The sequence below is a fragment of the Mus musculus genome, chromosome 6 (genome assembly GCF_000001635.26).
Source record: "Mus musculus strain C57BL/6J chromosome 6, GRCm38.p6 C57BL/6J".
NCBI lineage: Eukaryota > Metazoa > Chordata > Mammalia > Rodentia > Muridae > Mus > Mus musculus.
In genome coordinates this window covers 45,044,683-45,068,120 of record NC_000072.6, presented here as the reverse complement: position 1 = coordinate 45,068,120, position 23,438 = coordinate 45,044,683, and the positions used below count along the sequence as shown (strand labels likewise).

General features: G+C 34.4%; 1 protein-coding gene across 1 annotated transcript in view; it reads right to left on the bottom strand.

The window, feature by feature from the left end:
- Window positions 1-8,060, bottom strand: part of Cntnap2 (contactin associated protein-like 2) — a 2,241,333-nt gene extending 2,233,273 nt beyond the window's left edge. The window contains exon 1 of the mRNA NM_001004357.2: window positions 7,735-8,060. Within this exon, the coding sequence (NP_001004357.2) occupies window positions 7,735-7,831 (97 nt within the window). The 5' untranslated portion in view covers window positions 7,832-8,060. The remainder of the gene's footprint in view (window positions 1-7,734) is intronic.
- Between the last annotated feature and the right edge of the window lie 15,378 nt (window positions 8,061-23,438).

Genomic DNA, 23,438 nt, shown 5'->3' with positions numbered 1-23,438 from the left:
AACACACACATAAGGCACAATTTTATGTTGTTTTGCATAATAAAATAGTTTGCCCAATTATTTAAGTGATAAACATTATTTTGATGACTAATAAAAGTTATTTGAAAACCTACCGGTTGCTGATGAGTAGAACTTAACCTTTTTTTTACTGGCACATGATTGGCTACTTCCTACACCATGCTTTGGAGGACAATTAGTCATATCCTGCCTCTAGTATTTTGTGGCTAGGGAAAACTCAAGTAGAAAAAAAAATAATCCCTGAATTAAAATGTTCCTTGTTCATTTTAAAATAATTTTCCTTTATTAATCTGAAAACCTGATATTCCAAATGCTAATAGCCTATTTCAGTCCTTTCGTTATCTGAAAAGTAATATTTTTAGGACATGATATTTAATTCTTCTGAACATATTTACTTTGAACTAAAAATATATCAAATATATTTATTAAATTGTAAGTCCTAATACAAATTTTTGACAGTTTAAGCAATATTAGGAAAAACAGGCTATTGTATTCTTTGTGGTCAGCACACTTTAAACAATGCCCCTAAATTATGGTAACATTTGGCAACATGATATTGGCTAAAATATTGTTCCATTTGTTTGTTTGTTTGTTTGTTTTTTGTTTTTTTGAGACAGGGTTTCTCTGTATGGCCCTGGCTGTCCTGGAACTCACTTTGTAGACCAGGCTGGCCTCTAACTCAGAAATCTGCCTGCCTCTGCCTCCTGACTGCTGGGAATAAGGGCGTGAGCCATCACTGCATTGCTTACTATCTAAAATATAGGCAAAAATTGTTTAACAGTAGATGTTACATATATTTACAAACAATAATTAAATTGAATTGTGGCTCCCTAGGAAAGTGAATTAGCAGTGTATTTGTATTTAATCAGCCTACATTTTGCATTAATTCAAAATAACTAGGTCCATCTGAGTCACAAAAGGCACCTTAAATTTTTAGATGATAAAAATTCAAATTTAGTGTTTTATCTGTTAACTCATGATGTTCCTCCACTTCAAAGGATGCCTTATTCAGACTGTACACATGTACTTTTATCCATGCATAGCTTTCAAATAATAGGATTACAGAAAGACAAAGCTGATATAGTCACAGTGGTTAGTGAAAAATTGTGACACATAGAAAACTTTTTCTTTCACATATTATCCCAACATGACATTATGACAGTGAGGTGAGTAAATCCTTGTTGAATTTCATTAAAGTTTATATAACTCAATTCTAACTTAGCTGCACCACACAGCACAGCACAGGCTTAGCAAATCTGACAGTGTGTATGTAGGTCACACCTCTATTGCCTGTTATTTCTTGAGATTCACATCGCGGCCCACCATTTCCGTGCAAATAACAAAGGAATGGGTATACTGAAAAAGACAGAACTCTAAATAAGCAAATTATCTTCTATGTTTAAGGATGCTTACCTACTTAAATATTCCCAAGGTTAAATTTTCACTTTCAAATCACTCTGACATTAAAACTGTAATCACTATTTGTATTTATGAGGGCATTTATTTCAAAGAAGCTTAAAGTAGAAGTAAAATGTGGACTGTAGTTCTCAGGAGCACTTCTATATTTCTTCCACACTTTTACAGTGTACCAAAAATATGTTATCTTCAGCAAGCAAACTCAGAGCCAATGACTACATCTTTATTTCCATATTTTCTACTATCAGGGGAGGATTAAAAATCTGGAGTGTTATATAAAAAAACAATTTCAGATACTTCAAGCTGTTAGTATGATTTGTCTGCCACCTAAATAATCTAAGCAGGAGTTTAAGTAGTTCCTTAAACAAAGTTTTCAACTGAAGAAATAATCAACTTTGATTTTAAAGTACGGCTACAGTGTTGAGCACAGGATATATGACTGAAAGTAACAGGGTCTTCATAGTTGCATAGAAAGGAGAAGGGGACTAAAGGTGGACATGAAGTAACAGGTCAGTAAAGTTGTGGAATCTGCCTATGACATAAATAAGATGGAAGTCAACCTGCAGGGACCACTTTTATACCAGTCTGTGTGGTAAATGGTAATATTATTCACTCCAGATAGGAAAGTACTTCTCCCTGAAATAAATATCATTAATAGGACCATGTAGAAGGAAGGTGTGAATGGAATACGTAGGAAGTCACATAAAAACTGAAATTTTCCTACAGTGTATCACATGAGAGAAAACAAACATTACTCAGCCCTTGATTCTAAAGCCTGCAGGAAATTTTTCATACTCATTTTCTTCAATTATAAAAAAATAATTTAATGAAAACTTTCAACATTTTGCACAACAATCAAAATTCTCTTCTCTGCTTAAATTCTTGATCAGAAAATGATGTAGGTGGAGCTCAAATATTAACTTTTATATAATTATGGATGACATGGAGACACGAGGGATACATGTGAGACAATTGGGATCATTAATCATCATTTGAACACTCAACAGACTCTCCAGCTATTGGAAGAACAAATCAACACAAGTTTCTTCACACTACCACTCTTATTGCAGAGGCTAAGTCTTCTTGTGTACCTCCCTACTGAGCAGGGCTTTTCTGCAGACAGCCTGGCATGAATGAGGGAAGGAGTTTTACATATCTGCCTGTGCTTCCCAGTGACATGCACCTATTCTGGAAAGCAATGAAGGAATCATTGGCATAGAGTCTGAGTGCTTCAAGTATAGTCCCCCCCCCCCAGATAAAACTATGACCAAGAAACAGGTCATATATCTACATCCTAGTGTGCAGACTGTGTAGATTTCAGGAGATAATAAAATCCATAATTTCAGTGTTCACTCTGTTAGAAGTCACCTTATTTTTTAACTTATAATGTTAAAAGTCATAAAAGTCATCTCATTACTATCCATATATATGTGAAATAGCAAAAATAAACATTTGGCTTCCAAACAACTCCATATTAAATGATTATACACATATATCTTAAGTTTCTGATACCTGGTTTGTAAAAACACTCATGTCTCCAAAAAAAGATGAGTGTTTTTACAATGTAAGTTAATGATATTGACAAAAAAAATTCAATGTAAGTTAATGATATTGACAAAAATAAAAAAAATACTTCACATGCAACTGTTTTTATTAGTTTACAATATTGTGTCCTTGATTATTTACTTTGGAAATAATATAAATGATAAAGTAAAACATTTTTAAAATCAAAGCCAACATGATAAAATGTGTATAGATGCTACATTTCTCAGTTTGTTAATATTAATCACTACCCAGACAACATACATCTGTTAGCCCTTTATTGCTTTAAATTATAATGTAATTTCCTTGTTTCTACATACTTTCTCCTCTCTTCAAATACTCCTATATATAACTCTCCTTTTTAAATTCATAGCTTCCTTTTTAACTGATATTGCTTACATATATACACATTTATGAATACAGATAAATAGATGATAGATAGATGATAGATAGATAGATAGATAGATAGATAGATAGATAGATAGATAGATAGATAGATAGATAAAACTACATATATCTGAGTTGGTCCATATAATGTTGCTCATATGTATGTTTTCAGGGATGAACCAATTGGCATTAGACAACTGATTGCTGTGCTCTTTCCTGGGAGAGAGCACCTTCTGATTCCAGCTTTCTTCAGTTGTCTGTAGTTGTTAATGTAAGGTCGAGGCTTTGCAGGCCTTTTTCCACCCAGTATGCCATGTCCTTTGGTGTTGTGTAAATTTATTCTTTCAGTTTTGTAGCACTTATGTCTGTATAGTTTGGGTTGTACACACCTACAGTCATTAACCTGTGGATCACTGTATATGAAAATCAGAATGACAAGCCTTCTTCTATTACATATTTGCTACTGCTATTGAAACTGTGCATCTCACTAAACTTGGAGCTCAATGGTTGGCTACATTGACTGTTGAGTATTCACTGGAAATATATTTGTCTTCATTCCACCAACAGTAGACTTACAGATGTGTACTATGAAATCTTCACTTATGTTGGTTCTGGACATCCAAACTCAGGTCCTCTTGCTTGCACAAGATGTAGTTTAGTAAATCAGCAATTTCTCTAGCCTATATTTAAGAATTTTAATAATATTAAATACTAGATTTTGCTTAAGAATTTTAAACAGAGAATATATGTATATTATTTACTGTATTTGTAACAAATAAATATATCACTTTTAAATGAAAATTGATTGGACATCACGGGCTCTTTATCTTTCAATCAGTATAAAATTTATCAGACACAAAGGATAATTTGTTCACTTTTAAAGATTTTAAATACATTTTTGCTAATAGGATTTATTAATCCAAACAAATGAAATAGAAGCTTAAAGAAATTATAGAACCTGAAATTAGTGCTACTCAAAATAATAAAGAAAAGACATTATAAAAAATGAAGATATAGTGTACATAATACTTTGAAAATCTCACAAATGATGAAATATATATATATATATGCATATATTTCTCTCCGTATATGTTTAAATTAGATTATATGAAAATGTATTAAATACATGGGAGCATATTTTTATAAAAATTAGTTATACCTAGTGGCAAAGGAGCAAAACATAAGAATTATCATATTGACACTGAGTATCAGTGTCAATGCCTATAAAACAAGATATGTATTTATCTCTGATCAGTTATCACTTTTCTTTTTACTGATTTGCATTATCTAAAAATTACATAACCCTTCTCCCTATGAGTCTTGCTTCTCAAAATCATGTTTTCAGTTAAAATTTTCTTTGCTAACAAACTTGTTATTCTGTTTGAAGTAGAAGTAAAGTGACATTTGATTTCATATTATTTTTGTACATTATATTTGAAAATACCATGTAGATGAAAATATATGTGTTCAGTAATAATAATCTATAGACTATTCTCATGGATTTTATGACAGTCACTTGAAGCTGTACAGAAAAAGGCCTAGCTATAACCTTAATAATATAATAAAAATCATAAATATTTCTATAACAATTAATTATGTACATATTTACATCTCTATTGATATCTATATGATATCATATGTTTTATGCTTCTATATTTTGTGATATATTTAAACAATATATAAGCATGTGTTTATATATGCTAAATGCACAGTGTATTTGTAGGACATTATTTACATGCATGCAAAACACATTTTGTAATATGAGAGTTAGGTAAATCATATGAGAATGGCTTCATAGGAATCACATAAATTAGCCTTTATTAGTAAATACATAAGAAAAAAGTCAGTCATACTTAAGGATCAAACTTACTAAGTCCTAGTTTAAGCCCCTTATCATTTAGGGCAGCTCTGTAAGTCTTAAAAGCATGGTCTAATCAATTTACCCCCTAGTGGTGAAGTGCTCCTTCTTAGCGTCTCATATGAGCCTTCACAGGAAAGGAAGCATGCATTTCTCAGACCAGGATTGCATCATTCTTATTATCACATATAAATAGATCATATTTTATTCAAAATAAAGGTAAGTTTCTTTTAATTTAAAATGAAATATGTCTACAAACATACGATGAGGAGCCTGTATATACATGCCCAGATCAGCAAAAAGAAACAAGCCTTAAGTAAGGGTTCACCGGAAATGTATAATATGAAACTCAAAATATTAATCATCTATGCAAGAATTACTCTCTATACCACAAACTTATTCTGAAGCAGGGTGTTTGAGCATAGCCCTCATATTTTCTAAGCACAGAATACACAGACTATTCCTTTTAGGGTTTTCTACTACTTTCTGTGTCATGATGACCCCTCCTGGTTGAGCTGTTCATTAACTTAGATTCATGGAGTTACTATATTTCTGCTTTGAACATTTCTATGTATTAAAAACATAACCGTCATGCAGTGATACGAAATACAACATAAAATGCATATTTTCATTATGTATAAAAATGAAATAAATTTGAAAATTCAAGCTCATCAGTAAATTTATGTATCACTCATTATTAACCTCACTTTGATGTTTTAGGGCAACTTATATTTGTGTTTCAGAGTTTATATTCAAATGTAATAAAACCTTATCTAAACCCAATATATATATATTTTAATTAGTTTAGTTATGAAATAACAACTAAATAAACCCTAAAGCTCAAACACAAAAATTTTAAACATAGTGATCATTGTGTTATTCTTCAATGAATTCTAAGTAGTGAAAACTAAGCTCATATTTTTTGAAATAACAACTTTTGAATCTTTGAACTATACCAGTGCAATAAGGGCAAATACAAAATTGTGGATTCATGGTTAAATTTTAGACTGACCTTTTTCTACTCAGGCATACCGAAAGATGAGATACAGAATTCTGGAAGCTACTGGGAAGTAAGGACTCTGATAGGAATGTATGACATATTTTAACTTTTAGTAGGTCTGTACAAAAAGGGGGAGCAAATTCTATACTACTATACAATCACATTTTAAAGTGAAATTCCATCAAAATAATTTACTAATGGTAGCTTTATAATTTCCGTTTTAGTGCATACAATCAACACAGATAAAAACAACACTCATTTTTTTTAGGTTTGTTTGTATTCTGAGAATAAATTAAAGTTTCAAGTTCACTACAACTTAGTTATCTCCTTTTTTTGCATCTCTATCTTTAAACACTGCAAAGAATTTCCTGAAGGATACTTGGGGAATATATCCGAATATTACTAATCATAGTACTGGCGATGATTGCTCATCAAAACATGCAAAACATATTTCATGGCTGCTCTTAATATTTTATACAGTGGAATAATAATATTAATATTGAAATACAGACAAAGGTAAACATTCTTGCATCCACAGAATCTTAAACGGGGGTGGGGGGCAATCATGAGTGAAACATCTAGAAACTTCTGAACCTATCCTAAGTGGAGAATATTTCCCCTTGAACTTCATAGTCCACACTCCTTCACCAATGAACTCACCCAATCTCACAAACAAGGCTGTGCTTAGGAAAGCTGTGCAAAGTGCTACAGAAAATCAGTCCAGCTTTTAACATTTTCTCAGCCAAAGTCAACTATACCTTTCCTCTCTTCATGCACACTATGAGTTTCTAAAGCAATGCAGAAAATAGGCCAGATCTTCCATTTCTTCTACCCACCTCCTTAGACCCACACATTTTTGAGCAGTTAGATCATTTTCTTAAAAACTTTCATACCATCATTTTATTGTGCCATTGCACTGGCTGTCCCAAGTCCTAGCCTGCATGAGTCATGCTCATTACCCCAAACCACTAAGGAATTAGTGCAGTGTCAGTCCCAACATTAGCCTCACTTTCAAAATACACACAATCAAAGAGCTAAATGAGCATTTACTTTCTAGGAGGGCAAAGGAGATTTAGTACACACATAGGTGCCAAACTGCTTGAAGTATGTTCCTTTCTCTTCCTCAGACCAACACAAGTTAAAACCATCAACAAAAATCAAAAACTTATGCTAGTTTTCTGTCCTAAGTAAAATGTAATCATTTCCAGACTGCACTGATAGGTATCAAGAAACGACTACACTTATCACTCTAACCAAGCAGTTGTGGAGTGATCTTTGAGACTAGGAACAACTTTCCAGAAGCATCCAGCACTAGGAAAATCTTCACTGAACAAGGAGCTCCCTGGGTTTGGAGTTTCTCTGCGGCAGTGGCTACAAACGAGAAACCTCCGACAAACAAACACCAGGGGCAAGAATTGGGAATGCACCTCAGAGTTGATACCCGAGCGCCCTTACACCAATGCGGCATTGAAGTGGCTCCAGTACGGAGCCTGGAGAGGAGAGAGCTACTTACGGAACGTGGAGGGAGCTGTCCAGGCTCTGCAGATGAAGCTGCTGAGAATCCAGAGCGAGAGCGCTGCCCTGTAGCCTGCTCTCAGAGACATCACCATCCTTAGCCGCCGGGCCAGTGGTACTCCAAAAGCTCGCTGCAGAGATGCAGTCTGCCTCTCTGTGAGGTTCTTGAAGGGAACCGGTCTGTCCTCAGATGTGAGAGGAAGCCAAGCTCCTCCTGCTTTGCTTTTTCTCCCCTCACCCTCTTCAGGTTCCAGTTCTGGGCTGGCAGCAGCAGGGGAGGCGCAGCCTGGTTTTCCCCTCTCTGTAGGTCTGGTCTCTTGCTCTGCGAGCCAGTGAAATGCCAGGGGAAGAAATTCAAACCGAGAAGGAATAGGAGGGGTGAGGGAGAGGAGGGGACTGACACGTACCCCGCCCTCTCTTCTGGAAAAAAATTACCAAAGGACGCGTGTGTGTGTGTGTGTGGGGGGGGGGGGGGGAATCTGGAGAGCACTCAGACCGCAGGAAAGAACCGAGAGCGATGGGTCCGGTGATGCTGCCTTTGCCACTGCGGGCGATCGCTTGGGTGGCCACTGGGCAGCGCGACTCAGAGGGGTTTCCAGTAGGCTGTTAGCTCCCAGGCTGAGATCAAGGATGTGTAGAGCTGAGGCAAGCCCCCGTACACGCTCGGCCTCAGCGTGGCGCGGCACTGAGAAGCATCCCTAGCTGGGGAGAGAGCTCAGCAGCTACCACCGCAGCCAGGAGCTGGAGACTCTGCTGCCTCCAGCAGTGCCTGCAGACGGGGCGAGCCTGTGGAAGGGAAGCCTCCCCCCCCTTCCCTTCTTGTTTCCCTTCCCTCCCTGCCCCTCCTCCTCCTCCTCCTCCTCCTCCTCCTCCTCCTCCTCCTCCTCCTCCTCCTCCTCCTTCTCCTCCTTTTCCTTTTCCTTTTCTTTTCCTACTGCACTCCTCTTGCTATAACAACCTTTCTGCCCTGTCTTCGTCAGCTTTGGAAGCAAAAGAGAGAAGGAAGCTAGCGTCTCAGGTCCATTAACTGGAGTCAGGGCCAAGGATGAAGAGATGCGACTCACTCTAAGTGGGAGGCGCTGCTGTCCGCGGTGCTGAAGTTGGTGATTTGCTGTGTAATCTAAGAACCCTGCTCCAGACCTGCCTAGTTCCTGACCCAGACAGCTGTAGGAGGGAAAAACCTCTTACTGGGATGCTTTCTCTTTGGCTCCTTTCCTCCCCTTTGAATAGAGATGGTACAGGCTCCTGGAGCTTAGAACTCCCAAAAATCACAATCAGGCGCCGAAAGGCAGGTCTTCTGAGTGGTCCTAACACCAAGTGACAGGTTTAAATATCCTGACTGGCTGGAGCAGAGAGAGATAAAATTGCTCAGATGTACCTAATGCAGATGTTTTAAATGTGTAATCAATTCACACACACACACACACACACACACACACACACACACACACACACACATATATATATATATATATACTCCAAACACATGCTGCTGAGACAACCACACACCGCAAACACAAACAAACCCAATAGGAAAGGTAGAATAACTATGTAGTCAAGTGATAATTACTTTGGTGTGCTTAGGTGTTGCAAGTATTAATAACTAGGAAGGTCTATACAAAGGATGTTTTCTCTAATCATTCAGATGATTTTACTAATAAGCCTCAACTTTACGTCTCAGCTCCTATTTGGCCACATTCTACACTGATTTGTTTTCCTAGCATTCAGCCCAAGTGAAGTACTTGTATTCTTTTCTCCCCAAAGAATCAATCCTTTCACTGACTTTACTGACACAATTAAGAATTATACATCTTCTAAATACCTAATGATGTTTAGGGAGGTTTGAGGAGGAGTAACCATATCTTTCAGAGTTATGCAATAAATATGCATTTGCCTTTTGTAATAAATAATTTTGTGATGATTTTCCCACTCCCTGAATAGGTTCTGAATTTTAATGTTATGCTTATGTCTTAGAAAGAGCTACTGTAAACAGAACTATGTGTTCACTGCATAATCAGTATGGTGTTAAAGGGCCTGATTCAGCATTAATTTAAGCCTTTTATTTTTCTTATTGATTTCAAGTTCTAGTAATAACTACAGATTGGGTAAAGACTGTAAAAATAAAAGCCACACAGTTGACCAATTGTGGAGAGGAACAATATTATGCCTCAAGTTATAAACCATCCTTCTCATCATAAAATAGGTATCTATGCAAATTAGAAAAGTCTCTTTTTGTACTTTAATTGCCAGACTCTCATAAGTCCATGAACCCATCCCAGAATTCTATATACAACTTTCATCAACCAATTGTAAGAGTTCAAAGGAACAAAACATGAGAAACATATCATCAAAGAGCACAACTTTTTATAACAGTCAATTGTTTAAGTATGTCCTTCAGTTTTAACTATTGTATTAGTTGCCACCAATGTGGTTTTAAAGTACTTTAGGTAGAATAAAAGAAAACGGGAGCAATTGAAAAATATCATATTTTTAGTACTTCAATATATGTCTTTCAAGACGTACAATAAGCAGATTTGTAACCAATATACATCTTATATTATTGAGCAAACCCAGCTTCAATAGATATTATCTAGTTAATTGTTTCCTAACATAAAATAGTTTTTCTAAAATAATTAAATTCAGTTTATCATCATTTCTTTGAATGACCAAAATCAAACAAAACATAAAATGAAGCATTCTAGTTTTTTAAAGACATACAGACCAAACTGTATCATTTTCATGCTATCTAACATGGACTGATTTTATGAGTAATCAAAGAAGTTGCTAAATGCATTGAGTATCAACATGAACAAAATCACATAATTTGCAGCAAAAGTATTTTTGCTTCTCAATCTTGCTAGCTAGATCTTATTATTAAGAGCGACATACAAAATATTGAAAGCAATAATGGTGATTCCTTGAATGCTAATGCTCCATTATTGTGTTTCTCACCATTTTATTATTGAAATCACAGTAAAGCAATTTGATGTCTGTTAGTGAGAAGGTTGAAAACTCTAGTTTATTTGTCTTTCTAAGATACTGATAATATAATTGAAGGGCAGTCGATAGCTCTGCTGATGTCTATTATATATGATAACCATGTTTCAGAGAGTGGAGTCTGATCAGTGTCTGTGTTTGAAAATTATTGAGTATATTTGGCAATGATCTTAAATGTCACATTATCTGGAAATAAAGTACATCAAAACTTGAGGCTAGTGAAACTCTGGGCAATGGCATACAATGAGAAAATAGGGGCATGGTTGGAAGAGAGACAAATTGCAATATTTTTGAGAAAGAAAGATTAGTTCCTTTCAGTTATTATGAAGAAGTACTTCACAGAAACAAGGTGACAGAAGAGAAATTCATTTGAGCTCTGGGTTTCTAAGATGTTAGTTCAAAATGATGAAGATCTGGTAAAATGTTATGAATATATCTATTAGTGAGAAGGGTGAAATTGCTAAGTTTGTTTGCCTTAGTCAGATTCTGATAATATAATTGAAGAGTTGTCAATATCTCTATTAAGAAAATATTTTTAACCCATTAAGGTTGTAGCTAACTGGTAAAAGAGCTAAAATAATTGGCCTCTAACACTATCTTTAAGTGAAAAACTTTATTGAATGGAGCAATGAAAATCAGAGTCACCTTTCACAAGCAAATATGCCTTGCAATTACCATAAAATACAATTTTATTTTGGAGTACAGACTTCCCAACTCTGTCAAGAATATGGATTAGGCCCTAGCACCTACATGATGTCTTTAGCTCCAGTTGTGTGACTTCCAAGGCCCTCTTTTGGCCTCCAGAAACATTGCATGTTTGCAGTGCAGGTAAATATTTGTACATACAAAATATTTTTGCTACCTAATTAGAAAAGGAAGACCTCCAGTCATGCACTATACCCTATGAAGTCCTTACCACAAGTTTTGTTGACGGCACTAGAATATGTCTAAAAGGCTAAGATTTCCAATCTAGTGAGAAAAAACTGAAACCTACACTAGAACCTGATGTGCACAACATTTGCTGGAACCCAGACTTAGCAAAGCTTTCAGGCCTTTGGTGCTATATGATTAATATCATAATTAAACATCAATAGTTGGGGAAACTGTACAAGCTTGAGGTTGTCAAAATATGACTTTGTGTTCAGAAACATGTGGAAAGTCTAGTGTTATTTGGAGAAAAATATTGAAAAAGATTTGATAACATCAATGGGAGGAGAGGCCCTTGGTCATGGGAAGGCTTGATGCCCCAGTGTAGGGGAATGCTAGGGTAGGCAAGCAGGAGTTGGTGGATGGGGGAGCACCCTCATAGAATCAGGGAAAGGGAGGGTGGGATAGAGGGTGTATGGATGGGAAACCTAGAAAGGGAATAACATTAAATGTAAATAAATAAAATATCCAATAAAAAGAGAAACGGAAAAAGAAAAATTTACACATAATTTCTCAAGTAATGATCAATTAGATGTTTAGCACCAATTAAAACATTGTAGTCAGAATATATATATATATATATATATATATATATATATATATATATATATATATAATGCATGTATAAAAATATACTTGCAATTAATAATGAGTCTTAGGAGCCTGTAAGAGAAGCAGGTATAAAAGTAATATTCAATGTTTCCTTTTTACAATTAATTTTAAAATTTAAACAAAGTTACAATACTTTACTCTTTCATTTTCTTCTTCCAAACTTCCCAAGGCTTCTCTCTTCCACCCCATTATCTCTGAATGTCTGACCCCTCTAAAAGTTATATCTTCTGATTCGTTGTTTTACAGACACACACACACACACACACACACACACACACACACACACCTCCAAATGTAAGAATACCTCGGCCAAGTCCATTTTTGTTGTTTATGTATATATGATCTCCAGGCTGATTGTGTTGTGTTCGATGAACAAGAGAAGGGTATTATCTTTGAGAAAGGCTGATTCTTCCTCTCTGGATGTCATTAGTTACATAAAACTCTTTGTCTAGGGGTTAGACCCCATGAGATTTTCCCCATTCTGTGTTAGCATTTCTCTTGATACTCTCAGTGTCCAAGTCTTGTTTAGGCAGACATTTCTAGGAGACACAGAATCACAGTCAACTTTCTGGTTCTTTCATTCTTATAGTCATTCCATCCTGTCTTCTGTGGTGTTTCCTGAGTCTTAGTTTCAGGACTTGTGTTGTAGTAGTCTTTGCAGATGGGATCTCCATGTTTTTGTTCTTTTACTTTCTGTGTTCAGTCCAGCTGCAGTTTTCTGTAATGGTCTCTATTTTCTGTCAAGAAAACCTTCTTTTTTGCTTGGTAAAACTTCAATTATCCATGTGTATAAGTATGAAAGTGCAGTAGGGTATTATTCCAATCTACCAAAGTGTGGGTATTACGTTCTCTTCTAATATCCATGGCCTTGATAACCCCAGCTAATTAGTATACAAGGCAATATGATTTCTCTCCTGTTATGTCACCCTTAAATCTTGTTGGTTACGGACCTTTAGAGATTTCTTGCCATGATAGTCATTACTGTCGTTCATAGGCATCACAGCTTGTTAGAACTCTTGACTGATTAATTCCCCTGACAGCTTACATAATACTTTCTGGTACTATGGAAGAGGAAGATAGGGTGCAGGAAAAAGGTTGTCAGGTCTGATCTAGCTCCAATCATCAAAGGCCCAAGTCCTAAGTGTGGGGGGTCTTGCCTCTTACAGTCAATTGAGAATAACAGAAATCTCTTGTATTATTTTAAGAACTTTTTGAGTTATGCTACCAACAACTACAACAAAAAAGTTCTAACTTATGGTACTGTGTTTGTTAGATTTTATTTTATTTTATTAATGATTCCATTTATATACCTCTATGTAGGAAAGTGAACACATATGCATGATTTTTCTGGCCTGCAGAGGTCAGAAGAGAGTATCAGATCCCTTGAGCTGTAGTTACAAGACAAATATGCTATGAACTGAACTCAGGGTCTCTGCAAAGCAGCAAATGCTCTGAACAACTGGCTCGTCTCTCCATTCCCTAATCTAATCTATTAGTTTGTTGCTGTCAAAAGGTCCAGCTTTAACTTGCTTACTGTGACATTAATTAAAGTGAGACATGTATTTCAGTATAACTACTTTTTGAGAGTAGCAATTAAAAATATGACTTATTTCAGCAAACTAGATTTTTGGTTTTGCCAAGTCTAACTTACAATTTGTGAAGTGATTTTTATTTTAAAATCTTCAATTCTTTGATTATGTCATAGAGGAATAAAAATTTATGTCTCAGATAAGAAGGCTATAGCAGTAAAAATAAAATATATGATTTAGCTTTATAGAAGAAGGGCTTGCTGAATTGAGTTCATGAAGAATGTATATAGAAAAGAATCATATATTTTACATGATAAAATGTGCCAATTTGAAATATTGTTATTTAGAAGAGGAAAAAATCATTCTTAAGAATTTCATTTAATGGAATGACAATTATTCTTTAAAGTGTGTTTTCTCAATCCAGGCAAAATGTAACATCAAGGTAAAACCAGAATAATAAGAAAAGAAAATGAAACAAAATAATCAAGCATATACCTATAAACTGGTACCTGATAATTGTTATAATAATACCATTTCATGAAAAATATGAAATCTTTATTTGCAATAAGAGCACATTTTATTTTTTAATTTAAATAACTTTTCAAGCAAATTTAATTTATATGAAGTCTTATTTGGCTTTAAAGCCAGAGCTTTATGCATATGAGGTGAAGATTTAAATTTAAAACCGCCTAGAAATGTTTGCCAAAAGCCTGAAGAGATAAAGGTTACTAAATGCTGTGCTAAAGGTGCAGTAACAGCTGTATAAAATGAAGAGTAAACACATTGTTCTGAATGTTGTTATAACAGGCTTTAAGGAGTAAGCATTTGGCTGGAAGCAGCTAATTGTGGGTGGGTTTGTTTGAGAGTTCTGTATTGAGTCTCTGAACAGTCCTAGGAATGATATGATACACATTTCCTGGCTTCACTTTCCCAGGTATATGTTAGATAGATATTTACTCTCATGAAATTGGGCTATTTTAAGAATATACTGTAATTTTGTGTAATATAAGTTGTATATTATAGGCGGTTTCTAAATGCTAATTATTATAATATTATCTAGACTAATGAACACAGTGAAATTAAAAGAACTAAGTCCTAGAACCTCATGTTTATTCTTTTGTAAATTCACACCGAATGTTTTGAATAAAAACAAGACTTTCTCTGTCAAAAATTAACAAAAATTATCTCAAGGAGAAAAGTTTATAAACTATTGTTAAAGTAGTAGGAAAAGAAAGATCAAATACATATTGAAATACTATTCTGAAATCTGTTTGATATAGAAGATTTCTGTGAGAAAATAGGGTCTACCAAGACAGAAGTCCAGCTTGTCTGGCAGCTAAAGTTTTGGCTTGCAAACCTCAGGTCCCTCATAAGATTCTGAAATAGTAGAGTTTTGATATACTCTACTGTTTAATAATGCTAATTCATTGAGAATAGAACAAAGATATAGAGACATTGCTTGTCTTCAACAAGGCTGATTCATACTATAAAGCAATATTTCAAATGGACAGAAGAGGGCCAAGACTAATTTAATATTTAAAGGTTAGTACCAAAGAGGAAGTCAGGCCATATGAGATATCTACCTCCAAGGCTGTATTCAAGCTTCTCCCATAAGCAACCAAGAGTTAATACTGTTGTTATCTAACATAGTCAATATGTCTGCTCTTGTAGAATAGGAACTGCTATAAAATGAGTAGTTTGTACTTAATATTTTGTCACCAAATATGCATTTTATTGAAAAATATTATGACCCATACTGATGTGGCTATTTTTGTTTAGGTAAGAAAATTTTGTATGTAAAAGGATAAGGAATTTAAGATGTGAAATTCATTTCTCTTAATTTTATAGACACTGTTCTTTAGACTGAATAAATCAAATTTTGATGAAATTTGTGTTCAGTTTGTGTTCTCTGGATGACTAAACAAGTTGTAGAAATATTTTAGGCTTAATTTAAAGATTCATGTTTTTCTAGTTTTTAAAAGTTATATGATATTTGTTATAGACTTTACCGGGCAGAAATCTTTAATAAAATTTATTTTTCTAGTGATGTCATGACTGTAAACATTACACCACAGGAAATACTATTGACTATTTTTTCCTCAGGAAGATGCCTCTTAATGTTGAGAAGTTGTTGAGCTCATGAAAGTTAATTGTGTATTACATAATTTTATCTTTATGTGAACAACGTTAGCAAAAGATTAAAGGGAAAGATGGGCAAAGCTAATTGAATGGAAACAAAAATGCAAAAGCTAGATATAGAAAATGAAAGTTGTGTGTAAAGGACAGTACTAAATAAAATTTGAGTTTATGAGTGAGAGCTACTAGAATACAGAAGCAATTATTACAGTAAATCCACTACCCCTGGTCTGATCAGGAGAGCACTGCAGATCAACTACCTCTGCTGGCCTGCACTGAGCTACTCAAACTCAACCCCAATTCACTGACTCCCAACTTTTTTTTTTTTTAGGTATTTTTTTTTAATTTATTTTTTATTACATATTTTCCTCAATTACATTTCCAATGCTATCCCAAAAGTCCCCAATACCCTCCCCCCCCACTTCCCTACACACTCATTCCCATTTTTTTGGGCCCTGGACTCCCAACTTCTTAAACTGAGCTGTACCTAACTGATTGACTTGAACTCAACTGACTGAAGGAACTCAAAGCTGCATGCCTCTGTCTCCTGAGTGCTGTGAATAATGGTGTTGACCACCACACCATGCCCTAAGCTTTTCTTTACCTGAAATTTGCACTGTTCTGGACTGACTTTGGTCTCAGCAATCTGCTTGCTTTTGTCTCCTAGGATTAAAGATGTATCTGTATTCCAGCTGGTCATATAGACATAGACATTTGGTGTGATCCCTTGCCAGAGCAGCCATGTTGCTGAATTAAAATTTGTCTACACGCTCCTATGGAGGATAAGGGTTTGGTCTGGGTCTGGTTGGTCTAGTATAATGAACAAACCAAAATGTGAGGCTTACAAACTACAAGAGTTTATTGTTAATTCTTCAGTGCTCTCTTGGAAAATTTGGGTTTTTGTGAGTGCTCATTCTACATAAAGTTTTCTCTCCAGCTCTGCCTTTACATGGAGGAATAACAAAATTGTTCTTTCCATGCACATCAGAAGGTATCCATCCAACTTCTTGTTGGTCAGCTTTCACAAGATAAAGATTATTAAGCATAGATTTGTTTTTAAAATCCATCTGGGAAGGAGAGATATTGAATTTATCTACATACACATATACCACATCTGTAATTTGCAGTGGTGAAAGGGGATGGTAGAGAGGAGTCAGAGTTAATAATTTCTACTTAAATACTGTAAGCTAGTTTGCACACAGGCTGCCAAACATTTTTAGATAGCTGCCATAATTCAACGTGTTTCTAATGCCATGTAAGAATATATTTATTCACCTAGCAATAGGAAGATGGCAGGCCCATTTACTGATACAGATTTAAAGATAATTATAAAACTTAGAGTTGTCCTTTATGTCAACTACATAAAACCAATAATCAATTACTTTAGTTTGAACTGTGAGATAATTACAATCATAAAATCCAGAAATGTCTTTATTCATATATAGCAACATAAATATGTTTAATTCTTATTTTTAAAATCTTTTTTTCCTTTTGGATACAGAAATATTAAAGTCACCCTGTTATGGCAAGTCTAGAATTCATATATCTTTTATTACAACTTAATGATGATAAGGTACTTTATGTGATGATAAAATAATTGATTATATCCTGGTCTACAGAACACACTGCTTCATTACCATTTAGTCAGGAAATAGAGGAGCAGGGAAGATGGCTTTTTCTGTTCTTAAAGATTTTGTTTTTCATATATATTAGTTCACACTCTTGTTTTGTATGCTGAATATAGTGAACATAATAGTTTTTCTTTGACAACTCGATAATCTGGCAATTCTTTGCCCCTCTTATTTTGTTAAAGTATTTATTTACATTCCTAATGTTGCCCCTTCCAAGTCCATTCTCCCAAAGATCTTCACATCACACTATCCACCCACACCTTTGCATCTGAGAGAGTGCCCCCCCCACCCACCTGCACCCCTCACATACTTACCCCACCTCACCACACCCCAGAATCCCCCTTCCCTCAGGCAATAAGTCTCTACAGGATTAGGCATATCCTCTCCCACTGAGGCCAGACAAGGCAGTCCTTTGTTAAATAATATGTCTGGGCCACAGACCAACCCATGTATGTTGGTACCATCTTTGGTTGGTAGCCCATCTTTGGTTGGTAGTCTCTGGGAGTTCTGAGGGGTCTACATTAGTTGATACTGTTGTTCTTCCAATTGGGTTGCCATCCCCTTTAGGTCCTTTAATCCTTCCCCTAACTCTTCCATAGAAGTCATAACCTCAGTTCAATGGTTAGCTGTAAGTATCTGCATCTGTCTCAGTCAGCTGCTGGTAGAAGCTCTCAGAGGACAGCCATGCTAAGCTACTGTCTGTAAGCACAACATGGCATTAGCAATAGTGTCAGAATTCGATGTCTGTGTGTCTTAACTTCTTGCACTGCAACTGAGGACATGAGATTTGAATCATTCTGTTATCGTTCTTTATTATTTCCAGTCTCTTTATTTCTAAAAATAGCTTAGGTTGTAAGTTGAGAACAAGCAAGGTGGCTTTTACTTCCACAGTAAACCTTCCTTCACTATAAATATTGTGCTTAAAGGGAAAGAAGGATAGATATGGAGCTTTTGAGATAACATTATTTTTTTAAAATTATATTCACCCATGAATTTGGCTACAGGCACAGATTCTCATTGGCCAACCTTCAGGAAAATTGTGCTTAGTTACAGAGTTATTTGTTTTTTAATTGTTTTGTTTACATCCTTTTTGGTTTATATCAAGGAAGGCCCAAGAAAGGATGCTTGACTCTCAACACAGAAGGTAATTTTTAATTGCTTCTGGAAGCCAAAGAATCAGCTTCTCTCTCTCTCTCTCTCTCTCTCTCTCTCTCTCTCCCCTCTCATACTTTCAACTCAACCACTTATATTTTCACATTAATAGTTTTAATGTATGTAAATTTTATGAAGGCAACAGAAGATAGTGTTCATTAATGGTGAGTTTCAGCTGAGAGTTTACAAATTACTGTTTGTTATAAGGATTGAAGTCTGACCTGTTGACATCATCTTTCCTTAAAAGTTTCTGAATCACTTCTTCCCTTATTTTGCAATTCCCAGTAGAGAATAAATTATTTTAAGATGTTTCTGTATCATAAAGTTTGGAAGTAAGTTTTCAGTAACTACATAAATTCCTGAATTAATTAAAATATAATTTTATATGAAGTAAATAGATATAATTCACAGGTATTGAACTCTTGCAATAGTATGCCTCTAATTTTATATATAATAAAGTAATATGATACACTTTAATTAAGTTTACCTATTTAAATATACTCTGCCAATATGTTCCATATTTAACTAGTAATCAATCAATGTTAGCACTCTGGTAAAGAAATGCAACATGCATTTCACTATTGTGTAATTTGAAAGCTAAACCTGTCATCATCTGCTTTTAGCACATTTGAAATATGACAATGGCCATTTTTACAATTTATATTATCCACAGTGTTAGTGTGAAAAAGCTTTCTCCATATCACTTTTAAAATACGTGTTCTGAGGAGGTGTGACTCACTTTGACACTGAGTGAATAACGGAAAGGATGGGCTCAAGGGAGACATTCCTTTCTCGGTTGTAATAGACTCTATTGCTTGAATTCCACCAGAGGCTGACAGAGGCATGGAATGAAATGGATTGAACTTATATTTAAAGACATTCAATAAAATAGTCTTAATTGATTGAGACATAGTTCTTGACTTAAGCCATTAGTTGTTAATTCCCATTGATGATCAAAATGCCTAGTAAGAATCCCTTCAATGTGATTAACCAATGAAATCCAAGGACTTTTTTGGTATGTGTGTTCTTACCATAAGGAAAAAAAGGACAGAAACTTTACACTAACAAAAAACAAACAATTTGCCCTAAAGCTCAAAACTTTCCTTTATAGCCAACTCTGGTGATTGTCCTAGAAGAAGAATAAGTAAATGAAGAAAATTCAACAAAATTAAATGAGATGCCAATTAATCTTTCAAAAGTGCCACCAAGGTGCCAATTCATTTTCCTGCTTTCTCCTATGCCTGTCACCTACACCACATTGCAAACAGTAGCAATGTCTTTCATCCTTTATCACAGCATCACATTTTTTACTAAATATCTGTTTTATATATGACCTGGGAAGATAAAAGCTACATCAAAATAAAAGCAGCACACACTGATTCTGGATTCCTACAAACAAAGATATTCTACTATTTAAACTAGATTTAAAGAATTTTAATTTCCCAGGTTCACACAATTGTACCTCTTAGAGTTCAGCAAAATTCTAAGCACACTGTTTCTGTCTAAATCAAGCTCATTTATGGTTGTGAAAAAAATATCTGAGAAAATCAAGTGAACAGGAGAAAGATTTGTTCTGGTTCAGATTTTCAGAATCTTCTGACCATGGTTGGCTGCACTATTTGTCTAGGCAATGTCATATAGGAGATTGTGATACATTGTAGATATTCAACTCATGGTAGCTAGGAAACAGAAAGAGAGGGAAAGGTCTGAGGGCAAAGTACCATCTTCAAAGCATGTCCAGGTGACTCACTTACTTCAACATAGCTCCTTTCATAGTTACCCAATCAATGAAGACTAGGGTATAATGAAATTACTATATTGTCTAACAGATAAGGATGGATAGATAATGATCCAAGTGCCACTCAATATTGTTTATAGCTGAGAAACAAAATTCATACTACCCCCCCAACTTATTTTGGCTTTATTTTGACTTTATTTTTGTCATACTATAACTATCTTCAAAATACACATTTAGAAGTATGAATGATATTTCATGCATCAACATTAAAATCCAAGACCTTCATCAGACATTCCTATCCTTAGTAAAGAGAATAACACAAACAATTTTATTCTGCTTAATGTTCATGAAGGAAGCTTTTATAAGAATTATTGAGCTATTATGAATTATTATGAGAGAGAATGGAAAAAAGATGGGAGAACTGGGAAATGAAGAAGAGAGGCATGAGGAAGTTCTTAGTCCTTTAGCAAAGAAACAATATACATAGGGTAATTGCAAACAAGCATTTTCTGGCTTAGTACTTAAGACTATATCTGAATAGTTAATTAAAACTTGGCCTTCCTCCATTATGCAGGAATTTAATACAATACAAGATATTTAGATAAGAAGATGACAACACTCCTTTTCTCACTTTAGAAAACCATAAATAATTATTAATAATCATAGTATCATCAATGCATGAAGCATGGTGTAAAACATGTGCCTTGAAATATTAGTTTTTAATTCAGATTATCTTCTCACATTCAAGGTACATATAACATGGCACATGTAATATCATTATAATTAAACTCACTGGAATGTAAGGAGTTTAAAAATTATTACATTGTCACATATATATTCTCTCTCTCTCTCTCTCTCTCTCTCTCTCTCTCTCTCTCTCTCTCTGTGTGTGTGTGTGTGTGTGTGTGTGTGTGTGTGTGTCTGTGTGTCTGTGTCTGTGATTATAGTAGAATATCAGATATTAGACTAAGGGCAATTGAAAAGGTATATATTATTCATTATAAAGAAATAGAATAGTTTTATTTTATATAGTCTAACACTAAAGGTTGATAAAATCATGAGCATTTTGAAAAACCCAGACAAAACATAAATTCCAATGAATAAGAAAAGCATCATTGCTTATTGTCCAGTCAAACTATTATTCCCTCTTTTTCTACAATCGCTAGCATAAATAGACTCCCACACATGAAAACATAGTCAAGTATTCTTTCTTTGTACTCAAAGTAAAAATAATTTATTGAATATTATAAAATATAATTCAATTTAGATACCAATTTCATTGAATATAATAGCACTATCAAGTATTATTTTTGTACTGTATATCATTGAGTTGACAAATTTCATGTAATCTAGTAGTTTATTTTTTCCACTATGTGTTTGCATCAGAATGTTGTAGAACTGGCATTATTTATTTATTTATTTAGTGAGTGTGTGGAAGGAGTTGAGTTGTTTTTGTGTGACTGTCACAGCTGGTACATAAAAATCATAGGACAACATTCAGCAATTGGTTTTCAATCTACCACAGATCATTGGGACAGGATTCATGTCATCAGACTTATACACACTGGAACATCTCACTAGCCAAGTTTTTAAGTTTTCAACAAATTAAATTATTAATAGAGTTTCAGAGTACATCACATACCTGTAGATCAACATGGTTTCTTTCGTTAATTAATATTATATTTTGACTGTTTTTTAAAATAAAAAATTAATATTTCTTAAATGATATAAATATTTTCTATTCATATATTTGCTTCTATCAGAAGTTAGTGACTTACCTCATAATAGATAGTGTTTTATAAAATTGTATAGAGCAATGGGCACACTTAATAAAATTCTGGTTTGCTAAGACTTACATAATAATGGTTAAGGAGAAATAGATTAAAATGACAAATACATTGTTAAAGACTATATTAGAGATTGAGAGACTGCAGAGGGCTTTCATACACTGATTAATTCAGATGTATGAAAGTGACTTTCAGGCTAATGTAATGAACAAGAAAAAGGCAAATCATGATGACTTGAAGGAAGAACAAGTAATATATATGAGAGTGAACTTTGTGAATATGGTCCCAAAAGCTCCTCTGTGTAGAAGCTAGGGACCATCCAAACAAGTAGCTGATTTTGACGTCTTTAGAGTACATAGAAGCCATATAGGGTGCCAAAATTTGACGGGCCTAAATAAATTGGGAGTCTGTAATCTAGGCCAGAAATAATGTTGACATGAATTGCTCTCATTCTAGTCAGTAATAGAGATGGAGAAATATAGATCTTTTTGGTGAAACTTGGGTGGTAGTGTTTCAGACTTGCTGTGAGATTAAATGGAAATAAAGAATATCAAGTATGCTTACTATTTATATGTGTTGATGAATGTATATTTGATTTTGCATTTGGCTAACAAATATATCTTCCTATCAATTACTGAAATAAAACTGAGACAAAAGATTTAGGATAAAGGTCAATATTTTTTTTATAAGAAGTTTTGACATCCTTAGTTAGTCTTGGAAATAAGATATGCAGTTATCCAAATAAATCTAAAATTTAAGATAGGGATCAGTGATAAAAAGACAGTGGATAATTGCTGGACAAGAGTTTAAACAGTGAGAAGAAGAATATAATCTTAGACAGCCCCAGGATTTGGGACTTAAAGGGGAAGGAATTTAACAGAAATTGCAGATATTGCAGCCATCTGTATGAAAGAAGGTGCAGAAAAAGCCACATCTTTTTCTGTAATACAAATGAAAAACTAATAAATTTTCTATGTTAAGATGGACTCAACTAAAGTTAGTGCAACATCATTTATCAGTTCATGTTTTATAAACTTTCTTCTTTCAAATAACTTAAAAGTACTCCCATAATTATTGAATTCATACATATGTTTATCAGTGGAAAAATATGTCTGTATTAAGCCCTTAAATTGCCATCTCGCTTTATACCTAAGGGTGTGAATATAACAATAGAAGCTTTAAGCTAAGAAAAC